Genomic DNA, 25,042 nt, shown 5'->3' with positions numbered 1-25,042 from the left:
GGAAAATGCAATGTAGCAGAGGGGCAGATTAAGATGATGGTTTCAGCATGGGATTAATTCCTCAAGACTAGCTATCATGCAATGCCACAATCTGTTACTTGGATGATGGATCAATGTCTTCCTATTTTCACAAGCTGATTGTGGGCCTGAATGTCGGCAGCGAACACAGCTCAGTGATGGAGGTCCCTGATCAGATTCACACCTGTTTTGCTACAACAGGGTGCAACATTAGGCTGTTCAGTGAGAGTGCTTACTCGGGACCACAACGTAGAGGAAATGTGCCTTAATAGTTAAAATGAACAAAACAAACCCTGGTGTTGCAAAAGGTAAAGGGACCTCTAACCATTAGGTCCAGTTGTGACCGACTCTGGGGTTGCGGTGCTCATCTTGCGTACAGCTTCCAGGTCATGTGGCCAGCATGACAAAGCCGCTTCTGACGAACCAAAGCAGCCGCTTACCTTCCCGCCGGAGCGGTACCTATTTATCTACTTGCACTTTGACGTGCTTTCGAAAAGCTAGGTTGGCAGGAGTTGCAAAAGGTAACAATCTACAAAACTGCAAACGTAACACGCTGACTAATACAGTAATGGTTAGTGAATACATAATCGGTTGTGATGTCATTCAAAATATACGAACAAGCCACTTCAAAATTATGTATATATCATGCAACACATCTCACAAAATATACAGTAGAAGGAAGATGTCTCTCCGAAGTCTCAAAAGGAGAGTATATCCGGAATAGTTCAACTGTTTCGGAATAAAGTCTTCATCAGCAAATAATGATCAATTAAATATTCATACTAGGGTTTGATTCTTTGTTTGACTTTGGTACATATAACAACTTGTAGTTCCTTGTATATTTTGCGAGGTGTGTTGTATGATATATACATCGTTTTGAAGCGGCTTATTCGTCTATTTTGAATGACATCACAACCGATTATATATTCACTAACAGTTATTAGCCAGCGTGTTGCGTTTGTATTTTTGTTAATAGTTTAAATGGCAAGGGAAGCCACAAGTCCTGGGTCCCACATCTACATAGCTGTCAAGTTCTCCCTTTTTAAAAGGGAAATTCCCTTATGCAGAATAGGCTTCCTCGAGAGAAAAGGGAAAACTTGACAGCTATGCACATCTAGCCCTCCAATCAACTCTATCTGGACCCCCACTGGCCCAGTTTTCCACCCTCTTGAGTGTTTCCTCCTGGCTGGAATAGAACCCCGATAGTGCCATTTGTTTGTCTGGATGGGGGATAGAGAGGGGCTCTTGGCATCCATCTGTCTTGAGAGACAATGGAGTGTGTCTCTGGAGGTGAACTCAAATCGCTGCATTAGCAGCACTGAAGTGACCTGCCTGGGCAGTGTGGATGGGGGTCCTGGGCTGCCCAGACAACAAGACCTCCCTCTCAGCCTCAAATATGTGATCCAAAGGAAAGCAGAGCAAGACGTTTGGCACCAGCTTGGCTGCAGGAGTTGCCGGAAGGAGGTGTACAAAGCGCCACCCGACTGTCTTAGGGACTCCCCTCTGGATTTGTGTAGGGTTTCCTCCTTAGCCTTTTCTTCTCTCGAAGATACGAGCCCCATCTGCCCCTCAGTTCCCTCTACACCACATGTAGAAACTGCCTTCCTGACTTTTGAACCCACTCTTGACCTCATGTGCCTGTTTTCGCACCCAAGGGAAATCCCTAACTCACTGAGGGTTTGAGACCCATCACTTTAGCAAGCCAGTCGAAGCCGTTTCCTGGGATGTGGCCTCTGTCATCTGCTGCCAGCTTCCAAGAGCCACAGGTGAGCGTGATGTGTCCCCCACCAGAGGTACTACCCCTCCCCTAACACCCAATATACCATGGGTAGGCAAGCTAAGGTCCGGGGGCCGGATCCGGCCCAATCGCCTTCTAAATCCGTCCCGCGGACGGTCCGGGAATCAGCGTGTTTATACATGAGTAGAATGTGTGCTTTTATTTAAAATGCATCTCTGGGTTATTTGTGGGGCGTAGGAATTCATTCATTCCCTCCCCCCCGTCTGGCCCTTCACAAGGTCTGAGGGACAGTGGGCTTGCCCCCTGCTGAAAAAGTTTGCTGACTCCTGCCATATACCATAGAGAGGGTTACAGGTAGGTAGCCGTGTTGGTCTGAGTCGAAGCAAAATAAAAAAATTCCTTCAGTAGCACCTTAAAGACCCACTAAGTTTTTATTTCGGTATGAGCTTTTGTGTGCATGCACACTTCGTCAGATACACTGAAACAGAATCCACCAGACCCTTATGTATATTCAGAGGGTGGGGGGGGGGAATGGGTGATGGGCTGATGGGAGTGGTAAACCTGTAGATGGCTGTTAACGACTGCTGATGACTGCAATTGGTCCTGTGGGGAAAAAGCAAGGGCTGAGGCGCTAAAGAAAGCTTGATCATGCATTCTTATCTCATTGGATTCTTATCTCATTATGCATGATCAAGCTTTCTTTAGCGCCTCAGCCCTTGCTTTTTCCCCACAGGACCAATTGCAGTCATCAGCAGTCGTTAACAGCCATCTACAGGTTTACCACTCCCATCAGCCCATCACCCATTCCCACCACCCACCACCCTCTGAATCATAGCTGCCAAGTTTTCCCTTTTCTCGCAAGGAAGCCTATTCAACATAAGGGAAAATCCCTTTAAAAAAGGGATAACTTGGCAGCTATGGACTCTGAATATACATAAGGGTCTGGTGGATTCTGTTTCAGTGTATCTGACGTGTGCATGCACACGAAAGCTCATACCAAAATAAAAACTTAGTTGGTCTTTAAGGTGCTACTGAAGGAATTTTTTTATTTTACCATAGAGAGGGGTTTGTGTGTAGAAGCTAACCTACTCTGCAAAGGTACAATTGATAATCATTGCTCCACTCACTTTCTCCTATGGCTCTGCCCACCCCTGGGATGTGGCCCTCAACAGGTCTTCCTGAAGTGAATGTGGCCCCCGGGATGAAAAAGATTCCCCAGCCCTGGTCAGAGGTATCCACCTTTCAAGGGTAAAAATCAGTCAAGCCCTGGGATGAGAGTATACTGCAGAAAATGACTGGCACATGAAGGCATCCATGAAGGTAAGAACTGAGAATTATTTTGCTGGGTGACATTCAAAAATGTGTTAGAGAAGATTGTACCCGTGAATAATATTTATTTGTAGCTGCAATTATATGTCCTGGCAAAAAAAATGAAAGCAACCCCCCTCCTTCTCCCTGTAACATCTCTGGAAAACGGCCGAGGGGGACGGGGCTAATAGATTAATTAGGTTTTGAAACAATCTTTATTTTAGCATTTTTAAAAAAGACTCCAAACTTACAATGTCTCTGATGATGATCATCTGCCAGCAGGCAAAAACATTTCAGTTTAGTCAGGTCTCCTTTAAGTTGATCTGTACATATGGTACTGCTTATTATAACCAGTGGTGGTTTAAAATATTTCTTTAACAAACAATTTTTAAAACAAGAGTACATTGTGCTTTCAGATTTGACGTAGGTGGTTAAAAATAATGTCCTTATAAAGCTCCCCCCCCTTCTCCACTGTAACAATAACTGGATGTCTAAAATGGATGTTTACATGCCTTGTTTTTTGTTTTTACTTTGCATATTGTTGATGTTCTTAACTGAATTTCATTATACTGGGTTGTATTTGCAAGGGTTGTTATAAGCTACCCTGAACATTTGGTGAAAAGGCAGGATGCAACTTGAACAAATTAATATACTGCTAAAATATATGACTGCAATACAATTTCACATAAAACGTCCATCTGTTACGGTACTTAGTTTGGATGTATAAAGAAAATAAAGTAGAAAAGATTTTTACGAAAGGAACTTTTAGAGAAAGGGCACGTTTTATCAATTCTGTTTTTATAGTGGCAATCTCTGTGAGTCCACATTTCCATACAAACTGCTTCTCTTGCAATACTGTACTGGATAAACTTTCCCCAGTTTTCTATGGCTCAATAGTTTTGCCATCTTTCCCTAATATTATCACGACCATTAATCTGAATATACTAAATGAGCATTGCAACATGATAACTGCATGCCATGTTTTTATCTCACTGACATTTGTGGTTTTACTAGATCCCTCTTTCAGTTGTGTGCTAGAAACATTTATTGTTTCCTGCAGTAATCATTCACATGTTAAGAAAGAGAATTGTTAAACTGAGATACTTTAATGGCAACATGGCAGACTTTTATTACATCCTCAAAAAAAACGGTGTGCAAGAACGTGATTGTGCAAATATTAACAACACACAGCTCAATAGAGAGTTGTGTGGATTAATTTGATCTGACAAAAGTTGCTGCGTTAGAGCAACAAAGCTTATATTGTACCGGCTTCTTAAGAAAATATATTGAAAAGGACTGAAAAATATTATTTTGAAGAAGTAAAAACACTGTGACTTAATCCCTGCTTGGTTCAGGGCAAAAATCAAATTTGTGGATGCCAACACTGCAGCCGCCTTTGTCAACATGACGCCCTGCAGATGTTTTTTGGGTTACAACTTCCATCAGCCACATCTGGAGGGCATCAGGTTAGCAAAGGCTGCACTTCAGTATTGGTACATTTTTTCCTTTTGGGGAAAAGGGAATCATTACAATGGAATTTCAGCTACACTGTTGGATCAGGTCCCTTTTCTCTGGTTTTAATAACCAATAAGGCAACAAACTGTCTTTCTCCAAGGAACCTTGATTGTGAGCCAACAGTGCCCTCTGGTGGACAATGGGAGAATGTTGTTTATTGGCAGTTCTTTCCCTGTGCTCATAAGTCTTTTAATGAGTATTCCAAGAATTTTTGGATAAGGTACAAATTGGGGGGGGGGGGTTTGATCCTCGGATACTGGAAGGATATTAATTTTTTGAAGAAAAATGTAATTTAAAATGATCTCATCTAGAGATTAGGTAAAGGGACCATCAGGTCCAGTCGTGTCCGACTCTGGGGTTGCGGCGCTCATCTCGCTCTATAGGCTGAGGGAGCCGGCGTTTGTCCGCAGACAGCTTCCGGGTCATGTGGCCAGCATGACAAAGCTGCTTCTGGCGAACCAGAGCAGCGCACGGAAACGCCGTTTACCTTCCCGCCGGAGCAGTCCCTATTTATCTACTTGCACTTTGATGTGCTTTCGAACTGCTAGGTGGGCAGGAGCTGGGACCGAGCAACGGGAGCTCACCCCGCTGCAGGGATTCGAACCGCCGACCTTCTGATCAGCAAGCCCTAGATTCTGTGGATTGACCCACAGCGCCACCTGGGTCCCATCTAGAGATTATTTGGAGGCAATTAACAGGGGTAATTAAAGGGGGAAGCAATTCATTTGGTGCAGGAATTTGTCGGGTAAAAGAACCGAAAAGGAGGAATTGCTCTGGATCATGTATTTGAGGGTTATTTGGATGGGAAATGAGCCATCTTGCCTTCTGCGACACTTTGGTTCTAAATTTGCATCTTACATGTATAACCAGGCACATGAAAATCACATGCAAATTACTGTCTGTGGGCCCATGTTCAGAATCTTTTGAGTACTTTTGGTGGTATTCAATGATTTTTTGCTCAGAGGGGACTTGCTGAAATTAATAGACTGAAGCTAGCCAAGCTCATTAATTTAAGTGGGTCTATTCGGAGGGTGCTACACTCAATATGTCAGCAAGTTTGGAAAACTCAGCAGTGGCCATAGGATTGGAGAAGATCAGTCTTCATCCCAATCCCAAAGAAGGGCAATGCCAAAGAATGTTCCAACTACCACACAACTGTGCTCATTTCACATGCTAGCAAGGTTATGCTTAAAATTCTACAAGGCAGGGTTAAGCAGGTATGTGGACCGAGAACTCCCAGAAGTGCAAGCTGGATTTCAAAGGGGCAGAGGAACCAGAGACCAAATAGCAGACATGCGCTGAATTATGGAGAAAGCTAGAGAGTTCCAGAAAAACATCTACTTCTGCTTCATTGACTACGCAAAAGCATTTGACTGTGTCGACCACAGCAAACTATAGCAAGTTCTTACAGAAATGGGAGTGCCTGATCATCTCATCTGTCTCCTGAGAAATCTCTATCTGGGACAAGAAGCTGCATAGTTAGAACTGGACATAGAATAACTGATTGGTTCAAAATTGGGAAAGGAGTACGACAAGGCTGTATATTGTCTCCCTGCTTATTTAACTTATATGCAGAATTCATCATGTGAATGGCTGGACTGGATGAATCCCAAACTGGAATTAAGATTGCCATAAGAAATATCAACAACCTCAGATATGCTGATGACACAACCTTGATGGCAGAAAGTGAGGAGGTATTAAAGAACCTTTTAATAATGGTGAAAGAGGAAAACGCAAAATATGGTCTGAAGCTCAACATCAAAAAAACTAAGATCACGGCCACTGGTCCCATCACCTCCTGGCAAATAGAAGGGGAAGAAATGGAGGCAGTGAGAGATTTTACTTTCTTGGGTTCCATGATCACTGCAGATGGTGACAGCAGTCACGAAATTAAAAGACGCCTGCTTCTTGGGAGAAAAGCAATGACAAACCTAGAAAGCATCTTAAAAAGCAGAGGCATCACCTTGCCAATAAAGGTCCGTATAGTTAAAGCTATGGTTTTCCCAGTAGTGATGTATGGAAGTGAGAGCTGGACCATGAAAAGGCTGATCGCCGAAGAATTGATGCTTTTGAATTATGGTGCTAGAGGAGACTCTGAGAGTCCCATGGACTGCAAGAAGATCAAACCTATCCATTCTTAAGGAAATCAGCCGATTGCTTACTGGAAGGACAGATCCTGAAGCTGAGGCTCCAATACTTTGGCCACCTCATGAGAAGAGAAGACGCCCTGGAAAAGACCCTGATGCTGGGAAAGATGGAGGGCACAAGGAGAAGGATGAGATGGTTGGACAGTCTTCTTGAAGCCACCAACATGAGTCTGACCAAACTGTGGGAGGCAGTGGAAGACAGGGGTGCCTGGCGTGCTCTGGTCCATGGGGTCACGAAGAGTCGGACACGACTAAACAACAACAGCATTCGGATGGAAAACTTAGCAATGCCCCTGTCTGTATTCCAAAATGAAACATCAGCAGGGTCTGGACTCTGATGCTCATTTATAAAACACCCAGAGCAACTCTTCCACAAAGCAATCCTTCACAACCCTTTCAGGCATCTCGTACATATATTTATTGATAAATTATTATTTCAACTAGCACACTCCTCTTTCATATAAATAAGCCCACAGGAGCCAGAAAGAGGGTAGGGAAGGTGCCTGCCTGTTATGAATAAATAGACAGGGAGCTCCAGTGTTTCCAGGGTTCAGCAAACCTTTTCAGTGGAGGGCTGGTCCACTGCCCCTCAGACCTTGTGGGGGACCGGACTATATTTTGAAGAAGAAAAAATGAACAAATTCCTATGCCCCACAAATAACCCAGAGATGCATTTTAAATAAAAGGGCACATTCTACTCATGTAAAAACACGCGGATTCCCGGACCGTCCGCGGGACAGATTTAGAAGGCGATTGGGCCGGATCCGGGCCCCGGGCCTTAGTTTGCCTACACATGGCTTAGGTCCTGCCGCACAAAAAACTCAAAAAGGACAAATACAGCTGCATTGCAGGGGTTTGGACTAGATCAGGCATGGCCAAACCTGGCCCTCCAAGATGTTTGGGGACTACAATTCCCATCATCCCTGATCACAGGTCCTGTTAGCTAGGGGTGATGGGAGTTGTAGTCCCAAAACATCTGGAGGGCCAAGTCTGGCCATGCCTAGACTAGATAATCCTCAGGGTCCTTTCCAACTCTACAATTCTATGATTCTGTGATTTTAAACAAGACAAACATCCTAACAAGTGGACACTTGTGAAGAGCCATTCATCTGGGAAGGCTATCCCCGCTTAACTTCAGGCGTGTTTTTTAGGGGAGGGGGGATTTCTTCTGGGTGAAGCCAGTGGGGAAAGGGTTGATCTGGGATTTGGAGAGCCTGAATTCTGTCTCTGTCAAGGATCCATGGGGTAGCCTTGGGCAAGTCCCTTCCTCTCAGATTCAATTCACCCATGCATGAAATAGAGGGGTTCTACTGTATTAAAGAAACTTTTATATGCCTGTTGTCTTTGTCCATGGAGTTTTCTTGGCAGGGATACTGGAATGGCTTGCCAGTTCCTGCTCCAGGTGGATCACATTTAGTCAAAACTCTCCACTATGACCTGTCCACCTGTCCATCTTGGGTAGCCCTGCACGGCATAGCTCATAGCTTCTCTGAGTTATTTAAGCCCCTTCGCCACAACAAGGCAGTGATCCATGAAGGCCCCCTCATGGAAAAGACTCTGGTGTTGGGAAAGATGGAGGGCACAAGGAGAAGGGGACGACAGAGGACGAGATGGTTGGACAGTGTTCTCGAAGCTACGAACATGAGTTTGACCAAACTGTGGGAGGCAGTGGAAGACAGGAGTGCCTGGCGTGCTATGGTCCATGGGGTCAGACACGACTAAACGACTAAACAACAACAAAATTTAAAAAACAAAACAAGCAGACATCAATTAAGATTCCCCAAAGAAGCATGAAGTCTGTGCACACATGGAAACCTTTTATAGAGATTTTATCACCCTATTGTATTGTAAGCCACTCAGAGACCTTTGGCTGAAGAGGAGCAAATAAGTGCTTCAAATCAAGCAAATACGGTATATAAATGCATTAAAAATTATATAATAACATTGCATACTGTGCATCTCTGGGGTGTAGAAACAGCACATTTCAGACGCTGGATATGCTTAAATGCAAAGAAAAGGCTGCTGGAGCTTTCTCTCACCACACGGGGGCGCATGTATACAACCGTTTTAACATCTTCAGGCAACTGTTTTAAATAAAGGCTGCGATCCTATACAGTACTGTACAGTATCTGGATCCACTATGTCTTGGTGTGGAATCGCTGAATTGGAGGGGGCTTCGTGGGCCAAATCCGCTCAATTCCGGGCTCGATGCAGGGAGTCACACTGAATTCAATTGGGAGGAATTTCTGAGCAGACATATTTAGAAAGCGTTGTACCGCTTACATCGACTCAAAATGAGCGTGTAAACTGGATTTGAAAGCCAAAAAGCAAGGTGATCGGTGAGAGATTTATTACATGGACGCACACGAGAGTAAACTCATCTCCATTACTGAATACCGAGCGGAGGGGAAACGAACGGCGTCGCACTGCATTTTCTAAATCCGAATTGACTCCAAGAATCAGAGTCACTCCCTTTCCCACATAAGGCCCTTGGAGGGGTAGGGGCGGGGAACTCGCACCATTCTTCTGCATTGAGCTGAATGCTTGTTTCCGAACCAAAAGCCCCCCCCAGAGCTTCAGTGGAGTCTACTACCAATTAAGCGCACACAGTCCTGCAGCCTTAATCCGGAGTCACTTCCCTTTGTTCCGAGCACACACGGCTGGCCCAGCTGATTTCGACGGGGTTTTCACGTCCCGAGTAAAGACGCTGCGATGGCCACCTCAGTCTCCCAGAATGAATCCGGATCCAATTCACGGAACAAAAGCAGTGTGACTCTGAATTAACGCTAGTCCGGAGGAGCGCTCCGCCGGCCAAAGAACCCTGCGCACTGTGATGCCTGCCCCTCCGCAGCCGCAGCGGAGCACCCTCGCGCTAGCCAGCTGCCAACACAGAAAGTGGGGTGGGGGGGGTTGGGTAGGTGGGGAAGAGCCCCCCTTGGGTCTCGGAGTGGCACCCCCGGCGCCCAATCGGCGCGCGCACCAGCAGCAGAAGGAGGCGTGCCAAAGCGCCTTGGATCTGCGAGGGCGCGCGCGCGGGGGGGCACCTTGGGGTGGGGGAGCCAATGGCACAGATGGGGGAGGGGCGGTGGGTGTAGCCTGAAGGGGAGTGGGCTTTGAGGAGGGGGAGAAGGGGGGCGAGAGAGGCAAGGAGCGCAGGCGGAGAGGCAGGAGGGGAGAGCGCGCGGAGCGAGGCGAGGCGGCTGGACCCGGGCAGGAGGCGCAGGAGAGCCAGCCAGCCATGGAGAATGGCTTGCAATGTCCAAGGTAAAAGCAAGGAAAGGTGGATGGGTGGGGGTGCACGAAGCCCCCCTCCCCAGTATTTTTGGGGGGTGTTGCACCGCGATCAACTCTTCCCGGACAGGGTGCGCGAGAAATCTGCAACCCCCCCCCAGTGCCCCGATTTGGGGAGGGGGTTGCGCAAACGCAGGGGGAGGCATGCGCCCCTGATATATACCGTATATATATTTTGCAATGGTTTACGCGCGCCACCCCCCCCGGGCGATTTATCTGTATGTGGGGCGGGGGGGGAAGAGGAAATCTGCGGACTCATCAGATTCCAGACTGGGGCTGTGTGTATTTTAAAACACACAACCTATGTGTGCGCCTGAGTTTTGGGGTTCCATGGAGGGGGCTGGTTGGAGCCCTCCATTTCTTTTCTTCCTTGCGCAGTCCTGAGAACGTCCCACTCCCTTCCCCACACCCCCCAAAAACTTCTAGATCTAGGTCTTCAGTAGTAGTATGTTAAAGGGTGCCATTCTTGTGGGCAGCTTTTCTGCCGCCATGGGGTATGTGTATGTGTCTGTGTGGAGGGAGGGGGTTGTGTGTGACCTTGTTATTCTCATTATTATTATTTTTTAATTAGTGAAACGGCCAGCTTGTTTTATTTTCATTCTTTTATTTGCATCCTGCTGGTCAATGTCACCCTACGGCTGCATGAGGACATGGGGAGCCTGGGATGTGCAGTAATCCTGCAGAGCTGGAAAGAAGGAAGGGGGAGGGTGTTCTCTTGGCCGCAAGGAGATCTAGTAGATTACAGTGGAGATATGTGCCAAATGTAAACCAGCAACGAGGGTGCACAGGGTTCTGTAGCCAACCACAAGTCTGGTCACCGACCTAGTGAGCGCGCTGAATATCATGGAACAGGCCCAAGAAAGCGACAACACAGGCTGTGTGATGTCTCTCTCCTCCTGCTTGTGGATCTGCTGCTTAATCTCCTCGCATACCTTGTTTACAGTGCTGCAATCTTTTTTATCATGGCCTCTCCCTCCCTCCCTCTCTGCTGCCTGCCTTTAGACCCCAGTTGAGAAATGCAAGTTGAGAAATGCACATGGAACAGGGTGAGGGAAAGGGTTTTATTGTTGCTTTTCTGACAAATATTCTGGGAAACTCCTGCACTTTATTACTTTTGCACCATTCCCCAATTTTGATTATCTGTTTAAATGGACGCTTTTAAAAAACGAGGCAGGCGAAAGCTGCAAGGTGCATCCTTGCAAAGCTCTGCCTGTAAATCTGCCTGCCTTTGCCAGAAGTGAGTTGGCAGGAATCTTCGTACAGTAGCGAAGGAGAGCAATCCCTGAAAGGGAACATGCCTGGACAGTGAAATGCACACCCAGTTGCTTAATATTTACCATCATTGTTATTTACGATTATTTATAAGGACCTTTGTAACTCGGAAAACTTGGCTTTCAAAAAAAAAAGTCTCGGATTTAGGAGATTGTGGAAGCTTTTGGTACTGTGGTGGAGAGAGGCTGCCCGCCTAGGCAGTTTAAATTGAGGGAGAGAGAGAAAGGGGCAAGGGGGGGGGGCAGCTGGGAAAATGCATGAGGTTTTGGTGTTCCAAAGGGGCATTTAAAATTAGGCAGTGGCTGCTGGATTGGAACAGGTATGCCAGCCAGCCAACCAACCGCCCAGCGCAGCGTCATTACAGATGTAGGTCAATTCCGTGGAGATCATCTCAGAATTGGGTTAAGGCAAGAATGAACAGGGTGACAGAGAGAGAGAGAGAGAGAGAGAGAGAGAGAGAGAGAGAGAGAGAGAGAGAGAGAGAGAGAGAGAGAGATGCATATATTTTATTGGGGGACACAAGTGTGTCACATATGCTTTTCAGCTTCATGAAAAGTAGGTCTTCGGAAGTTGGCAGCCAGCAGCACGGGTGTCTGGGTCTGGATGCGGGCTCTGTTGGGCGAATTCAACCGGAGTGAGCAAGGGTGCGTGGCTGTGGCAGCGCCGACGTGCCCAGGTGGGTGTGTCGTGACTGTCCGCTTCGCTTGGTTTCTGGGCTGCCCAACTTGCTCCGCTAGACGTCCCGTGGACGATCTTGGAGCCTGTTGCTGGGTAGGACACAAACTGGCACTGTGCCACCGGCTTCCAAGGGCAGGAAGCCAGCATGGACTTAATTGTGTATGGGTGTGTGTTTTTATCCTTTTAAAAAAACCCAAAAACAAACAACCCCCCTTTTTTGCCTACAGGTCTCTAGTTAACTGTTGGTAAACCAGGGGCGGAGAGGGAGCTTGCCAGGGTGCAGATTCCCCCCGAATGAGGTCCTGTCAAAGTAAGGGAGAAAATAATAACTCTCCCTTGAATTTCTCCAGGACTGTTTCCTGGAATAGCCTTTTAAAAGAAGTCACTGGTTGCCGCTCCTTTTGGAGAGCTGGACAGAGGACTCTGGTCTGGTCTGCCAAGCCCCAGCACTTAACCCCTTCCCCCCCGCCGCCCCAACAGCCCTGTTAAAAGCCAGAGTGCACCTCTTGCAATTCCCAGCTCCTGCTCAGGTGGTTTGTCTTTCCTGCCCACCAATGCATTCTTGCCCCCTGCTGGCTGGGGTAGGGGCTGCCACTGTCGATTTTATTTTATTTTAAGGCTTTCTCCTTTAACTGCACAACTGGCACTGCGGGCCCTGAACTTTTGATAAGGAAAATCCACCTGTGGAACTTGGCAGACTCAGGCCATTGGTCCATTTCACTCAGTGTTGTCTATTCCAGCAACTGGCAGCGCTGGCTCTCCAGCGATTCAGGCAGGAGTCTCTCCCAGCCCTGCCTGGCAATTGAAACCGTCTGCCTTTCCGTTCCAAGAAGTTCTTTGCTGAATTGGGTCTCCTTCCACCTCTGTGTGATTCCCCTGGCACAGATCCTGCCTGGTTTCCCCCCTGCCCTCCTCCGGCGCCCCCTTGTGGCATCCCCGGAACTCTCTCACTCTCTGCTTTTCCCTCCGGAGTTTCTCCTCTTGCAGGCGGAATGGACTGGCACCCGTCCCAACCCAGCCTCCTCCTCCTCCTCGCACATGTCCTTCCTCTGCAGCCTCGGCTGCTGACTGTTCTCCGGGCAGGGAAAGCCGGTGGACCTCGTGTGCTGGACGGCGGGCGCATGACGGCTCTTGTGTACATCACGTGCTCCCGGCCCCGTTCCAGGCCGTGACGCGGGGGGCGGAGGTAGGGGGGCAGTTCCTATTTGGGGATAGCAGCACTCTCGGCTTGGGGCTGGCAGCGAGGCGGTGATCAGTGGGTGATGGGGGACGACGGGGCAACAGGGCAGGAAGGGGGCCCCGGAGGCACGTCGCCCACCGGCAGGGCTCCTTCAGAGGGTGAGTGTGGCACTGCCAGGGGCAAAAGGCAGCTGGAGCAGATGTGTGCCTGGCTTGGCTCCTTTCCCTGTTCTCTTCTCTCTCTCTCTCTTCACTTTTTCTTCTGCTTATCTCTTCCTGCTCCTCGTTCTGCGCCCATTTTGTCTTGGCACAACCTCTCTCCTCTGTCCCTTGACTTTCTAGTACCCTCCTTCCCCAGCCGTCCTCTTGTCTGTTCTGTTACTTTCCCATTCACGTGGATTTTTCTCCTATGCCTCCTCTCCTGTCCTTTGTCTTTGCTTATTCACACAGACCCCTTCTTTCCTTCTTTTGATCTACTGAATTTTCTCCTTTCCTCTGTTTTGCCTGCCCTTTTTTTGGAGGGGGGGCATGTTTTTCTGTTTTTCCTGTTCGCATACCACATTTGTGGTTACCTCCTCAATTACAGTTTGACTCACTTTCTTTTTCTTTTTCTTTTTGTGCATTTTGCCTTTCTCTTCTTCCTTCAAGTTCCCTGTCGACCTTTCCATTCCCCTTCTGTTCTCATCCACATGTCCTTTTTAAATAAAAAATCCAGTTCGCCTTCCTTGCGTTTTCGAAATTTCGGGCACCGTGCTGTTATTTTCCTTTTGGTCTCCTTGTTGCTCCTTCTCCCTAGCCAGGCTGAAATGGCTCTTCTCCAATGAAGAGTTTACTTTTTGGGTTGGGACGAGGGTATCTGTGGCCCCCTAGGCCTGCCTGACCCAGACTTTGTCGGGGTTCCCAAGCCAGTCTTGGCTTGGACAAGCATAATCAGCGACGGGAGAAATCTGGCGCCGCAAAAATTGGCGTCGAAAAAATGTCTTTGCGCTAAATCACAGAACTGCTTTGGCTGAGGTTCGTGAATCTTGAACGTGGGGTGAGACGGTTTCTCACCTTACTTGTGACCTGCATTTTGATTAACGGAATCTGAATGATGTGGTTGTGGTGGGGTGTTTTTTGGGCTTTTTTGTTGTTGTTGTTAAGTGGTGGCACATATATGGTTTATTTCTTCTGTTGATGGGGACGGAGCCTGATTGGCAAGAGAGATAATTTGATAAGAGTGGACTAGGAGTCGGGACTTAAGGGCTTGTTTTGTGTTTTTTGTTCTTTCGCCATTTTGGAAGGGGCGGTAGCAGCGGCTACTAGAGATCCAAGATTGGAGCTTAGACTTGGAATATATGATGCTCAGAATTTCTGAGAAAGAAGTTGTGGGATCCAGGACCCTGGAGTCCTTGTCACGAGTCTTGCAGCGAGCTAGATCTGCACCATCAGCTTTGAGGACGTCCCTCGGTTTCCCCCTCTTGCAACCTAACTTCCCGACTGGGTGCCATTTTTATGCATTGCTTTGTGGGTTCCGGAGGGAACTAATGATGGGATGTCGGGGACTGGTCTTCCAGCCTCGTAACTCGGGAAGATGTGGCGACTGTGAATGACCAGCAGGGGGTGCTGGAAAAGATGGAGGTATTTGGTCTTCTGGGACATAAGAATTGTGTTGCTGTTTTCTCCTTTAACGCTTAAAGCCCTAAAAGATTCAGGCCCCAAATACTTGAAAGACCGCCTCCTTCCCTGTAGACCCTCTTGGGTGCTAAGATCAGTGAAAGGGACCCTCTTTGTTGTTCCGCTAGTCTCAGAAGCTTGTGGGGCGGTAACCTGGGAGAGAGCGCCCTCTGCTGAAACCGCTGGCCTGTGAAACTCCCTCCCTGCAGAGATACGCCTGGCACCTTCAACATACAGTTTTCGGCAAATGCCAAAGGCGCACCTCTTTTGATATTTGAGGTGCATTCTTCTCAGGACGTGCCTTATTTTTGAGATTGTAAGTTGTTTAAAACTGCTTTTAATACTGTTCTCACCCGTCCTGCTCATTTTAGACTTCGGGGAGCCCTCATTGCAGGAATTCTTGCCCACCCGCACTGTGTTTCAGGGGTTATAATCGCCAAGCACCCAGCGATTATTTTCCTAAAATGAGCACCTGGGCTCCTGGTAGCCTAATAAGAGGGCCATGCCCTTCTGACCTGCAAGTTGCTGGCTGTGATTGCACCCTTGGGAGGTAAATGTACTTTGCACATGCTCAGAAGGCACTTTTTAAAACTAGTTTGCATGTTTCAAGACTGGCTCTATGGCTGAGGCCTGGCTGAAATCTAGCCCCTCTTGAGCACCAAGCACCAAGCGTCATTCCAGGAAGCAGAGGGTGACATTGTATTCTGGGGTGGTGGTGCAGGAATCTCACATGGGGAACACTTGTCCCTCTTACTTCTAGTTATTTATTTTTAACAAATGTGCATACTGCTCTTCAAGGGAAAAAGAAAAGCTTCCCAAAGTGGTTCACAAGTGATGCACAATACAATATAAAATTTAAAAGCATTAAAAAAGAAATCATTGCAAACTTTACTACATCGAAACGTTGTTCAAAGCTACCGAAAAGCAGAATAGTAGTTTAGCTTTATGCAATACTGCCAGAAGTCCTTAGATATGGTGTTTGTCTGATACCACGTGGGTTCAGATTCCACAGATGTGGGGCCCTTGCCACAAAGCCCTCGCCCTTGTGTGCCTGTCACCCTAACTTACCTTACCAGGTAGATGCCTGAGCAGGGCTTCAGAAGTACACCTGAAGGCTCAGGTGAGTTGATACAGATGCGCTATCGGGGGTAATATTTGAAACAAACTTCGGGTGTTGTTTTCATAAATAAAGTGAGAGTCAGTGCTCGGAAACAACACCCTTTCCCCTAACCTCTGATGTGCCAAGGTTGGCTGTAATTGTGGAGCATTGAGAGAGAAGCCTTTGTACGCTCTCAGAGGCACTGTTGTTGTTGTTTTTAAAAAATCTCATTTCATTTTGCATGCCTTTGACTAAACAGGACCTGGGAGGGACCGCTCCTGTTGCTTTCTCTGCCCCCTCCCCCTTGGGCTTTATGGCCGAAAGGGGATTTGAATGCAGTGACCCACATGATCCAAACCTGCTTTCTCTTTTTTAACAACCTGTTGCCCCAGGGCTGATGGGAGTTTTAGTCCAAACTTCTGGAGGACGGCATTTTGGTAAAGGCCGCTGTATGTACTAGACCACATTCCCTTGAGGAAATAGTCAGGGACTATTTGAAGTTACAGGTTCAGCATGGCCAGGCTAGTATTTGCTACCAGCCCACGGATGTGACCCTGGGCGTTTATGGATAGCCTATTTCTGCTCCAGCCACACCGGACGTCTGTCTCACTTTGTCTGTTGCTTTTTGCTTTTCTGGGGATTGTACCTGAGCAACCTCACAGAGTGGTTGTGGGAACATAGGAAGTAAAAGTTCGTGTGTGTGTTAATGCATGCTTATGAGTGGAACAAAGATTCTAGTCCACATGATTGTAATTTTCTTTTAGTTCTGCCTCCCTCCAGTTTCAAGGCTACTAGTCTCTTGTAGCCTAATTGACCATGCAAATACATTTCAAAAATAAAAATACAGATGCTTTTTAATAATGAAGGTAACGTTCCTTGAAAGCATTACATGTTTCTTTCTTCTTATTCTTGGTGCAGAATTGCTGCCAACGCACACCTGAAATTGGGAAAGGGGCTTGATCAATTAGTGGGTGAGGAACTTGCGGGTGGCAGCTGTTTGTTGTGAATTAATTCATCTGGAGTAGAAATTGTGTACCTAGTGCCTACTGTTTTCTCAAGCTCTAACCACTACGCTTGCCTTCCAGAACTAGAGATCCTGCCTTTCAACCCCCCCTCCCTGGAATCTGGGTAATAATAATAAAAAGTGTTAGGAAATGAAATATTAGAATATGGATTGACAAAGTAAGGCCTGGGGGCTGGATCTGGCCCAATCGCCTTCTAAATCCGGCCCGCGGACTGTCTGGGAATCAGCGTGTTTTTACATGAGTAGAATGTGCCCTTTTATTTAAAATGCATCTCTGGGTTATTTGTGGGGCATAGGAATTTGTTCATTCCCCCCAAAAAATATAGTCCGGCCCCCACAAGGTCTGAGGGACAGTGGACTGGCCCCCTGCTGAAAAAGTTACCCAACCCCTGTATTAGAATCATGGCTTGCAGGTTGCCTGGCTGTAACTGATATGCCATGTTTTGCTTCTGAAGACGAATTGCGCTTCTCTCGACACCCTCGTCCCATTATAGATCACTAAGCTTCCCTCCCCTTCCTTTAAAGGGGAACAGACATTTGCATGTGGCCTAAGAAGGGCCTTGATGGGGTTGGGGGGGCAGGTTTCAAGGGTATTTCAATTACTCAGCCGTGCTTTGCTCACCGCGCATTGATCTTAATGGGCCCAATGGCGAACCAGAAGATTTGTTGCCCCCGGATTCACTTCAGGTTAATGGACCGGGTGGAGGGGGATTATCCATTTTTCATGCTCCATGTGAAATGTGTCTGGAGTCTATTTTTGAGAATTTTCAGTGCTCAGAACTTCAGTATTGCCCAAATAATTGCTTTTTGCTTGCTGCCGCCGCCCGAACATTTCATCGGCATGATCCATTCAGATGCAACAGCAAGGAAAGCAGGGGCTGCTTCCTCCCTTCATGAGCTATGAGCCCCCACCCACCATCCGATCCTGGCTTGAGACAAACCATAGCCTGTTCAGGAGTGCACCTGCCCTGCGAACCTTGGTTGCTTGCACACTATGGTTTGTTCCTGGTTTTCAGGGAAAGCGCAAGCTGTATGGAACAGCGGCAAGCGAGGGTTTGCCTCAAAGCGGGAATGGAAGAAGATACTGAGCCGAAGTTTCCCCCCCTTGGCTTCTTCCCACAGTGGGAAACCATGGTTTGGGACTAAGTCTGAATCACTCCAGAGTTTTTCGTACTGTATGGTGATCGCATGGTGGCATTGTGCCTTCCCTCCCTTCCTCACTTTTGCTCCAGAAGTGGAAAACAAACTTGTGGCTAGAAGGGGGGGGGCAGTTGTCTTTTCCAGAGAGTTGAATGTGGTTCAAGAGAGGCTTTGCTTTCGCCGTTGTCCGCCATCCAATGAGTCTTTGTGACTGCATGAAAACCCAGGGCCGACTCCACCGTTTGACAGATTGAGGTGGCTGCCTGGGGCAGCGGATGTTGGGGGGTGCGGAAATAGCCCCATGAGTGTTCCTCCTGTCTTTGGAGGCCTGTCATGTGCCCCACGTCTCACTATCTCTTGAACCACCTTCCCCTTCCTTGAAAACCAGAAGAAGACTTCCTCCCGTCCCAAAATCCTTACTTCTGATAAGGCTAAGCCAAAATGTCACTGTCCCTATGCACAGACTGTTTTGCACAGATGCCCTCATTTCCACTTGTGCTTCCTGGAAACCGTTCATTTCTGAACCTCGTAAGGATGCCTCGGAAATTTTGTAGTCGGTGTTGTAAACTGCTGGACCTGAGCTTTTCACCCTGTGAGGGGAAAGTCTCCCTGCGGAGGGGTTTTCAAGCCGTTCAGATGGAAAAGTAGTTTTGAGTCATGGCCACATCATACGTTTAAAGTCCCGCCATGGCTTCCCCCGTTGAATTCTGGGAGTTGTAGTTTGCAAAGGGTGCGGAGAGTGGTTTGGAGACCTCCCTGTTCTCCTCACAGAGCTACAGTTCCCAGAGTGGTTTGTCAGGCCCTTTTCTTCGCAGGCATCTCTGGGAATTGTAGCTCTGTGAGGACCCCAAACAAGCTACAACTCCCAGAATTGTTTAGCTGTTTTAAATGTGTGGTGCAGATGTGGCCTTGATACCCCAGTCAAAATAACACAATCTGGTGGGCCCTACTGGAAATGGTGGCTTTTGCAGGGGGGAAAAGTGCTTCGGAGTCTTGCATTAAACCCGATTCTCACCGAGAGGGAAATAAATACAGACCCACCTACCCCAAGCACATGATTCTTGGTCAGTTGGTTTTCTCTCATTGAAAATGGAGGGGGGATTATTCTTGCACCTTCGTTGCCCTCCAAGACCCCCCAGGTGCTTCCAATGCGTGATTTTACAAATGCCTGGTTAAGTTGGTGGGGTTTGACCTGTCAAGGAGTGGAGGTCCCTGCCCGGTTTGGAGGAGGGTATGAGCTTAATAGGGGAAATATTCCCTCTCTCCCCTACAATCCTGGCCCTACAATCCTGGCTCCTATCCAGCAATGGTTAGGGCGTCAGACTAGGACCTGGGAGACCCGGGTTCAAATCCCTACTCAGCCGCAAAGGACACTGGGCGGCCTTGGGCCGGTTGCTGCCTCTCAGCCTAATCTACCTCACAGTGTTGTTGTGAGGAGAACTCTGCATGCCACTTTGCGCTCCTTGGGGGAACGGATGGCATGTAAATTAACTAAAATAAGTAAATAAAGTTATTAAATAATCAGGAAAGCAGTTAAGGCGGTTTTTAAAAGTCATCCGAAGGCAGCCCTGTTCGGGGACGTTTTTAGTGTGTGATGTTTTATCGTGTTTTTACTATTTTTGTTGGGAGGCAACCCAGTCAAATGGACGGCATATAAATAAGAAGTTATTTTTATTTTAAGTAAAATATCTGATACGAAACCTGAGGCAAAAATGCCAAATGGCCTGGCGAAATACGGTACCGTCGTTGACAACCCTGAGCACATGCTTAAGAGGGCTTGGTAATTAACACAGACTGGTTACCATGACTTTGTTTACTGTGCTCAAATGTGTATTAAAGCATGATAAATGGGTACATTACCCCAATTCACCCCCTTGCATTATCATATGCTTACAGGCAAAAGGTGGGGCTGGGTGGGTGGGCAGCTTGGTGGGCAGGAGTGCAGAACGAAGGTGGTAATTACCACAGGGTTACTCAAGATGGTAGTTACCACAGGGTTACTCAGTGCAGATTACACCAGCGCAAACTTGTATATCTGACATGAATTGTGAGAAGAGAGTAATAAACATATATACCAACATGTCTCCATTACGAGCTTGCGTGTGCAAATAAGGTGTAAAAATACTAGTTTCCTTTAGTCCTTGGCACATCTATTTTATGCGAAGCCATTTTTGTTGTTGTTTCGTGTGCGTTAAAACGAGCCTTGCACAATTTTCAAATTGCTTTTGAAAGAGGATTGTGTGTGTGTAAGGGGGTGGGGAATAATATCTCTTTTATTATTTTAACCCTAAGTGCAGGAAACCGAATCTGCACCCTCGGTTATGTTTCTAAAAACGCGCAGGGCGCTCTCAGAATCCGAAATGAAAAAGCAGCGATGCCCGAGTTACTTTTGCTGACCATGATCTGGTGTGGTATTTTTATTTTTTTTACAGTAGTTGCAAGCAGGATTTGAGGTGCCTGTAAAAGATCCTTGCGAGGCTTTTGGGGAGGACATCGGGGCTCCTGTCCCCGTCCCCCCATTTGCCCTGTGGCCAGCTCTCCCCTCTCCCTGAGACGAGAGCAGCCTGGCGGCCCTGCCAGCACCAGCCCATCTGGCAGAGGGCCCAGGCTCTGCGCATTAAAGCCGGGCGCCCAATGGCAGCGCAGTGTTCCCAGCCGAAATTAGCAGGCAAACAGGAAAGGAGGCCGGGCGCTGGTTGGCTGCTCCTGGCCTAGCCCTGGCCCCCGCCCGTCGCTCGGCTCACGTAGGCCTGGCCTGAGCAAGGGGCCTCTGGGCTGCTTTCCAAGCGGTGGAGGAGGAAGGGGGGAGGCTGGAGAGGCACCGAGAGAGAGGAGCTCGGCCTCGGCAAGGCCGCAGGCCCCAGAGGCCTCGGCGGAGCTCACGTCGAGTCAAGGCCCGCCTGGTGCCTGGGGGACTGGGCCTGCCCTTGCAGCGGTGCCTCTCCATGGGGGGGGGGATGGCGGCTGCAGCACCCAGGCAGACCCACTTTCTTGGTTGTCCACCTTGCTTGTGCACAGCAGCTGCCCGGCTGAGCTTTGCTAAGTGAGCAAGGCTGCAAATCGCACTGTTTATCAGGCTCGGTGTAGCCTAATGGCTGCATTTTCTCTCTCTGTGCGTGTGTGTTTTATTTTTCGTTCTCTGTTTGGAAACAGCTTGCGGGCGCAGATTGATTCCCCCTGCCCCTTCGCTTTCTCCTCTCCCTGCCGCTCCAGAGAGAGAGAGAGACGCTCGATGCCTGCTGCCTTAAATCCTAGAATCCTGAGGGTCATCTAGCCCAGGCATAGGCAAACTCGGCCCTACAGATGTTTTGGGACTACAGTTCCCATCATCCCTGGCCACTAGTCCTGCTAGCTAGGGATCATGGGAGTTGTAGTCCCAAAACACCTGGAGGGCCGAGTTGGCCTATGCCTGATCTAGTACAAGCCCCTGCGATGCAGGGATATGCAGCTGCCCCATACGGGGATCGGACCTGCAACCTTGGCATTATCCGCGCCACATGCTAACCAACAGAGCTATCCAGGCTTGCATACCTTTATGGAGCTTAGATTCTGGGTGTCTTGGATGGCTGCTATAGGGCAACACCACACATGACTTGTTAACCTGCCCTTTAGAGAGGGATTCAAGTGATCGATCTTGCTAATTCCTGGAAGCAGGCTTGCAACTGCAGAAACTATTTGCTTCCCCCCCCTTTTTTTGGCATGTGCCGCAAACTGATTTAGGACACTTGAAGTGGCACTTTTGTGCTCTGGCGGCAAGCAAGGTTAGAAAGAGAAACCTAGGCGATATTGCAATAAGTTGTGCTGGAGATCAGGGGGTCTGGTGGAAGTTAATCTAGGTATGAACTCTCAGATTATGTTTATGGGATGTGACTCCCTTTCTTTCGTAGAATCGTTGAGATGGAAGGGACCCCTGAGGGTCATCTAGTCCAACCCCCTGCCATGCAGGAATAAAAAAAGACATTTGATGCCTTACCTTTTGCAATTGCTGTATGCTGCATGTTGTTTGCAGTTTGGCGAATTGCAGTTAGTTAGTTTTTTTACGGCCTTTGGTTAATGCAAATATACTTTTTGAAAGATACATGCATGATAGCAGCAAAAGTTGTTTAATTGCATCTTTATCCCACCTGCCCTCCAAGGGTGCTGAGTGAGGTCTCCCCACCCCAATGTTATCCTCACAACGATCCTGTGAGGTGAGGTAGGCCGCGAGGGAGAGGCATAAGGTCACCCGAGGAGTTCTTTGCTGAGCTGCAGGGGAAATAATACGAACTCTGCTCTCTTCAATCCTTGGCCAATAAATAACTAACTGCCCTGAATTAGCTGAAACTTGTTATTATGTGCTGCAAAGAGATGGAACTGCCCTTGTTCAGGTACAGAGCGGGGGGGGGGAATCCCTGGGCACCTGGGTTATTTTCCCAGCTTTGGGGTGGCTTTGGAACCTAGTGGCTAGAGTACTAAGTTTCAGCCAGGGGAGTTGAGGCTTGTGGTTCCTATTCACTGGGAATCATCTGTGGCTAAGCCTTTTTGGGCTGAAGAGAGGAGGAGCAAGGAATCTGAGCCGCTGAACTCTGCTCTCACTGTTCGAGGGTAGTGGGGCATAGCAGTAGCAGCAGAGTGCCCGGACACCTGGGTTCTATTTTTGGACTTTGTAGGGCAGTAGGTGAATCTACGAGGCCCGGTGTCCTAAGCCTTGGCTCTGGATCTGGCTTGGCTGGGAGCGGGTTCTCTTCCGGCCTCCTCTGTTTATTCACACGCTGTGTATGTTCTTGGCTTCCACCGCTGGCTCAGCCAGAGAACAGGCCGTGGAAGCAGGCCAAGAGAATTCAGCTGCCTTGTCGGCAGTTCGCAGAGCCTCTCCACCCCCCAGGAATGCCAGAGGTTCCCTGGCTTTTCCTGGCTGGTCTCAGGAGCTTGGGGTTCTCTTGCACAGCCGGGGGAATGGCGCCTGGTGGGTGGGAGGCCCCCTCGTGCCGTGGGAACCTGTGCAGGTAACCCAACAGGGTTGGCTTTCCCTGTTGCATTTCAGCCCACACATGGAGAGGAAGGTGCATTTCAGTGCTGGCAGTATAAATGGCTACTCCTGTATCAGAAGTGGCTGCATTTAGCTTTCAAGGAATCCCAGTGTGTGGAAGAACTTGTTTGTGTGTGTGTATCATTTATTCAGAGACTTTTAAAAATCTGGCTCCGAGTCCAAAAAAATAAATAGCTGCTACCTTCAGGTTTATAATCTGAAAAGACACGACACGAAAGGACAAACGGATTGGGAAGGAGGAGGAGATAAGCAAACTCAAGTCCAAGTTTTTAGTTTACTTATGACTGGGATGGAAAAGTTCAGGGAGAGGAAGCAACAAATATTTGCGATCTCTCAGCTGCATTGCAGGATGCTGGTGCTGTTTTCAATGTGTATGAACAGTTAATTCTGTTGACTTTACAGTATTTATTTATTTACATACAGTGGTACCTTGACTTTTGAACAACTCGACAACTGAATTTTTCGACTTACGAATGGGGGTAATGGCCACGTGCTTACGAATTTCTCGACATCCAAAAGGAAACTGCGGCGGTTTTAGATAGGGATTTTTCGACTTACGAATTTTTCTGTTTCCAATGCATTCCTATGGGAAATTGCGTTTCCAATGGGGTTTTTTGACTTAAGAATTTTTCGACCTACGAAGGTGCCTTCGGAACGGATTAAATTCGTAAGTCGAGGCATCACTATACTGCCCTTTATCCATAGATCTCAGGGCGGTTCACATGTTGCCGTATGAGGATTTCTTTGTCATCATAGTTGAAAAGGACTTTTTCTCCCGTTTTCTTCTGGGGCAGTTGAACAGGGGACTCCCTCCCCCCCCAAAACCCATTTATCACCAGCTGATAATGGTATGGAATCAGCCAGTCTGTGCACACACACACCATACACTTAAAGCACTACTTTCCCCTCCCAAAGAATCCTGGGAAATGTAGTTTACCCACCATGGAGCTCCAACTCCCAAGCGTCCTTTACAGACTACAGTTCCCAGAATTTCTTGGGGGGGGGGGAAGCCGCATGTTTCAAACACAGCCCCTCTCACTTTCCCTCCTGCCTCACCTTGCGGGTGGCGTGGCGAATGGCAGGGCAGGGCACTCTTTGCCGCTCTGGGTACCTGGGTGTCGTCATCCCTCGGCCTGGGCCTGGCCCATCTGGCTGTGAAATAAATAAGCAAGAGGCGGCTAAATTTGCACAAAGAAATTGTGAGTGGGAAAGGGGATAAGGTCTCGTGTGTGCGCATAGAGACTTTGCTGAAGGCCCCGCAAGTTTTAGGATTACTGTAAATTCTAGCTTCTCCGTGGGCCCTGGACCAAGTCCTGGCTCTGTTGGTTCTTGACCTGTGAAATAGAAATAACAAGCGGCAGTTTTGCGGATGTAAATCGCTCTTTAATAAATGCAAAGGCTGGGAAATCCTAGCAGATGGGCTCTGAAAGCCGAGAGTGGCATGCTGTTCTCCTACGAGCTCAGCCCTGCCCAGCCCTGCAGCCCTGTGTTAGTTCAGGTAAAAGGTAGCTCACGCCTCCCTTATGAACACAAACACACACTCCAGATGGAAAAGCTATGGGGTGGGGAGGCCTATGGCTTGCCAAGAACATTGCGTTCCCACCCAACCCAGAGGGAAGAGGCCCTTGTGGGGGTGTGAGGAGCAGGGCGGGGGTTGGCTTTGCAGGGACTCCTGGTTCAGTTTTAGGGATAAGGAAATGGCCCGACATAAAAGCCTTCTCTTATTTCTGCCCCCCCTTCTACCCCCTTCCCTGCAAACAGAATCAAATTCCTCTCCCATCCTGACGGTTGGTTAGTGTGCGGTGCTGATAACACCCAAGGTTGCAGGTTTGGTCCCCGTATTCCTGCGTTGCTTTCCTCCTCCTAAATGGGCTCCCTTCCCAGGTGGACGAACCCCACCTGCCCCTTCTCTGTACAGCAGAAACCGCCTTCTTGACCATTGGACCCC

At 48.2% G+C, this 25,042-nt stretch overlaps 1 protein-coding gene across 3 annotated transcripts in view; it reads left to right on the top strand.

The window, feature by feature from the left end:
* Positions 1-9,856: 9,856 nt before the first annotated feature.
* HIF3A (hypoxia inducible factor 3 subunit alpha) overlaps positions 9,857-25,042 on the top strand; it is a 47,703-nt gene continuing 32,517 nt past the window's right edge. The window contains exon 1 of one of the 3 annotated variants that reach the window (XM_035116899.3): positions 9,857-9,990. In XM_035116899.3, the coding sequence (XP_034972790.1) occupies positions 9,965-9,990 (26 nt within the window). In that variant the 5' untranslated portion in view covers positions 9,857-9,964. The other 2 variants (XM_035116904.3, XM_088672698.1) reach the window with 2 other exon arrangements.

Source organism: Zootoca vivipara, chromosome 6 (genome assembly GCF_965207765.1).
Source record: "Zootoca vivipara chromosome 6, rZooViv2.hap1.1, whole genome shotgun sequence".
In the NCBI taxonomy this organism is placed as follows: Eukaryota; Metazoa; Chordata; class Lepidosauria; order Squamata; family Lacertidae; genus Zootoca; species Zootoca vivipara.
The sequence above is the reverse complement of the archived record's forward strand: the minus strand, read 5'-3'. Positions and strand labels throughout refer to the sequence as shown.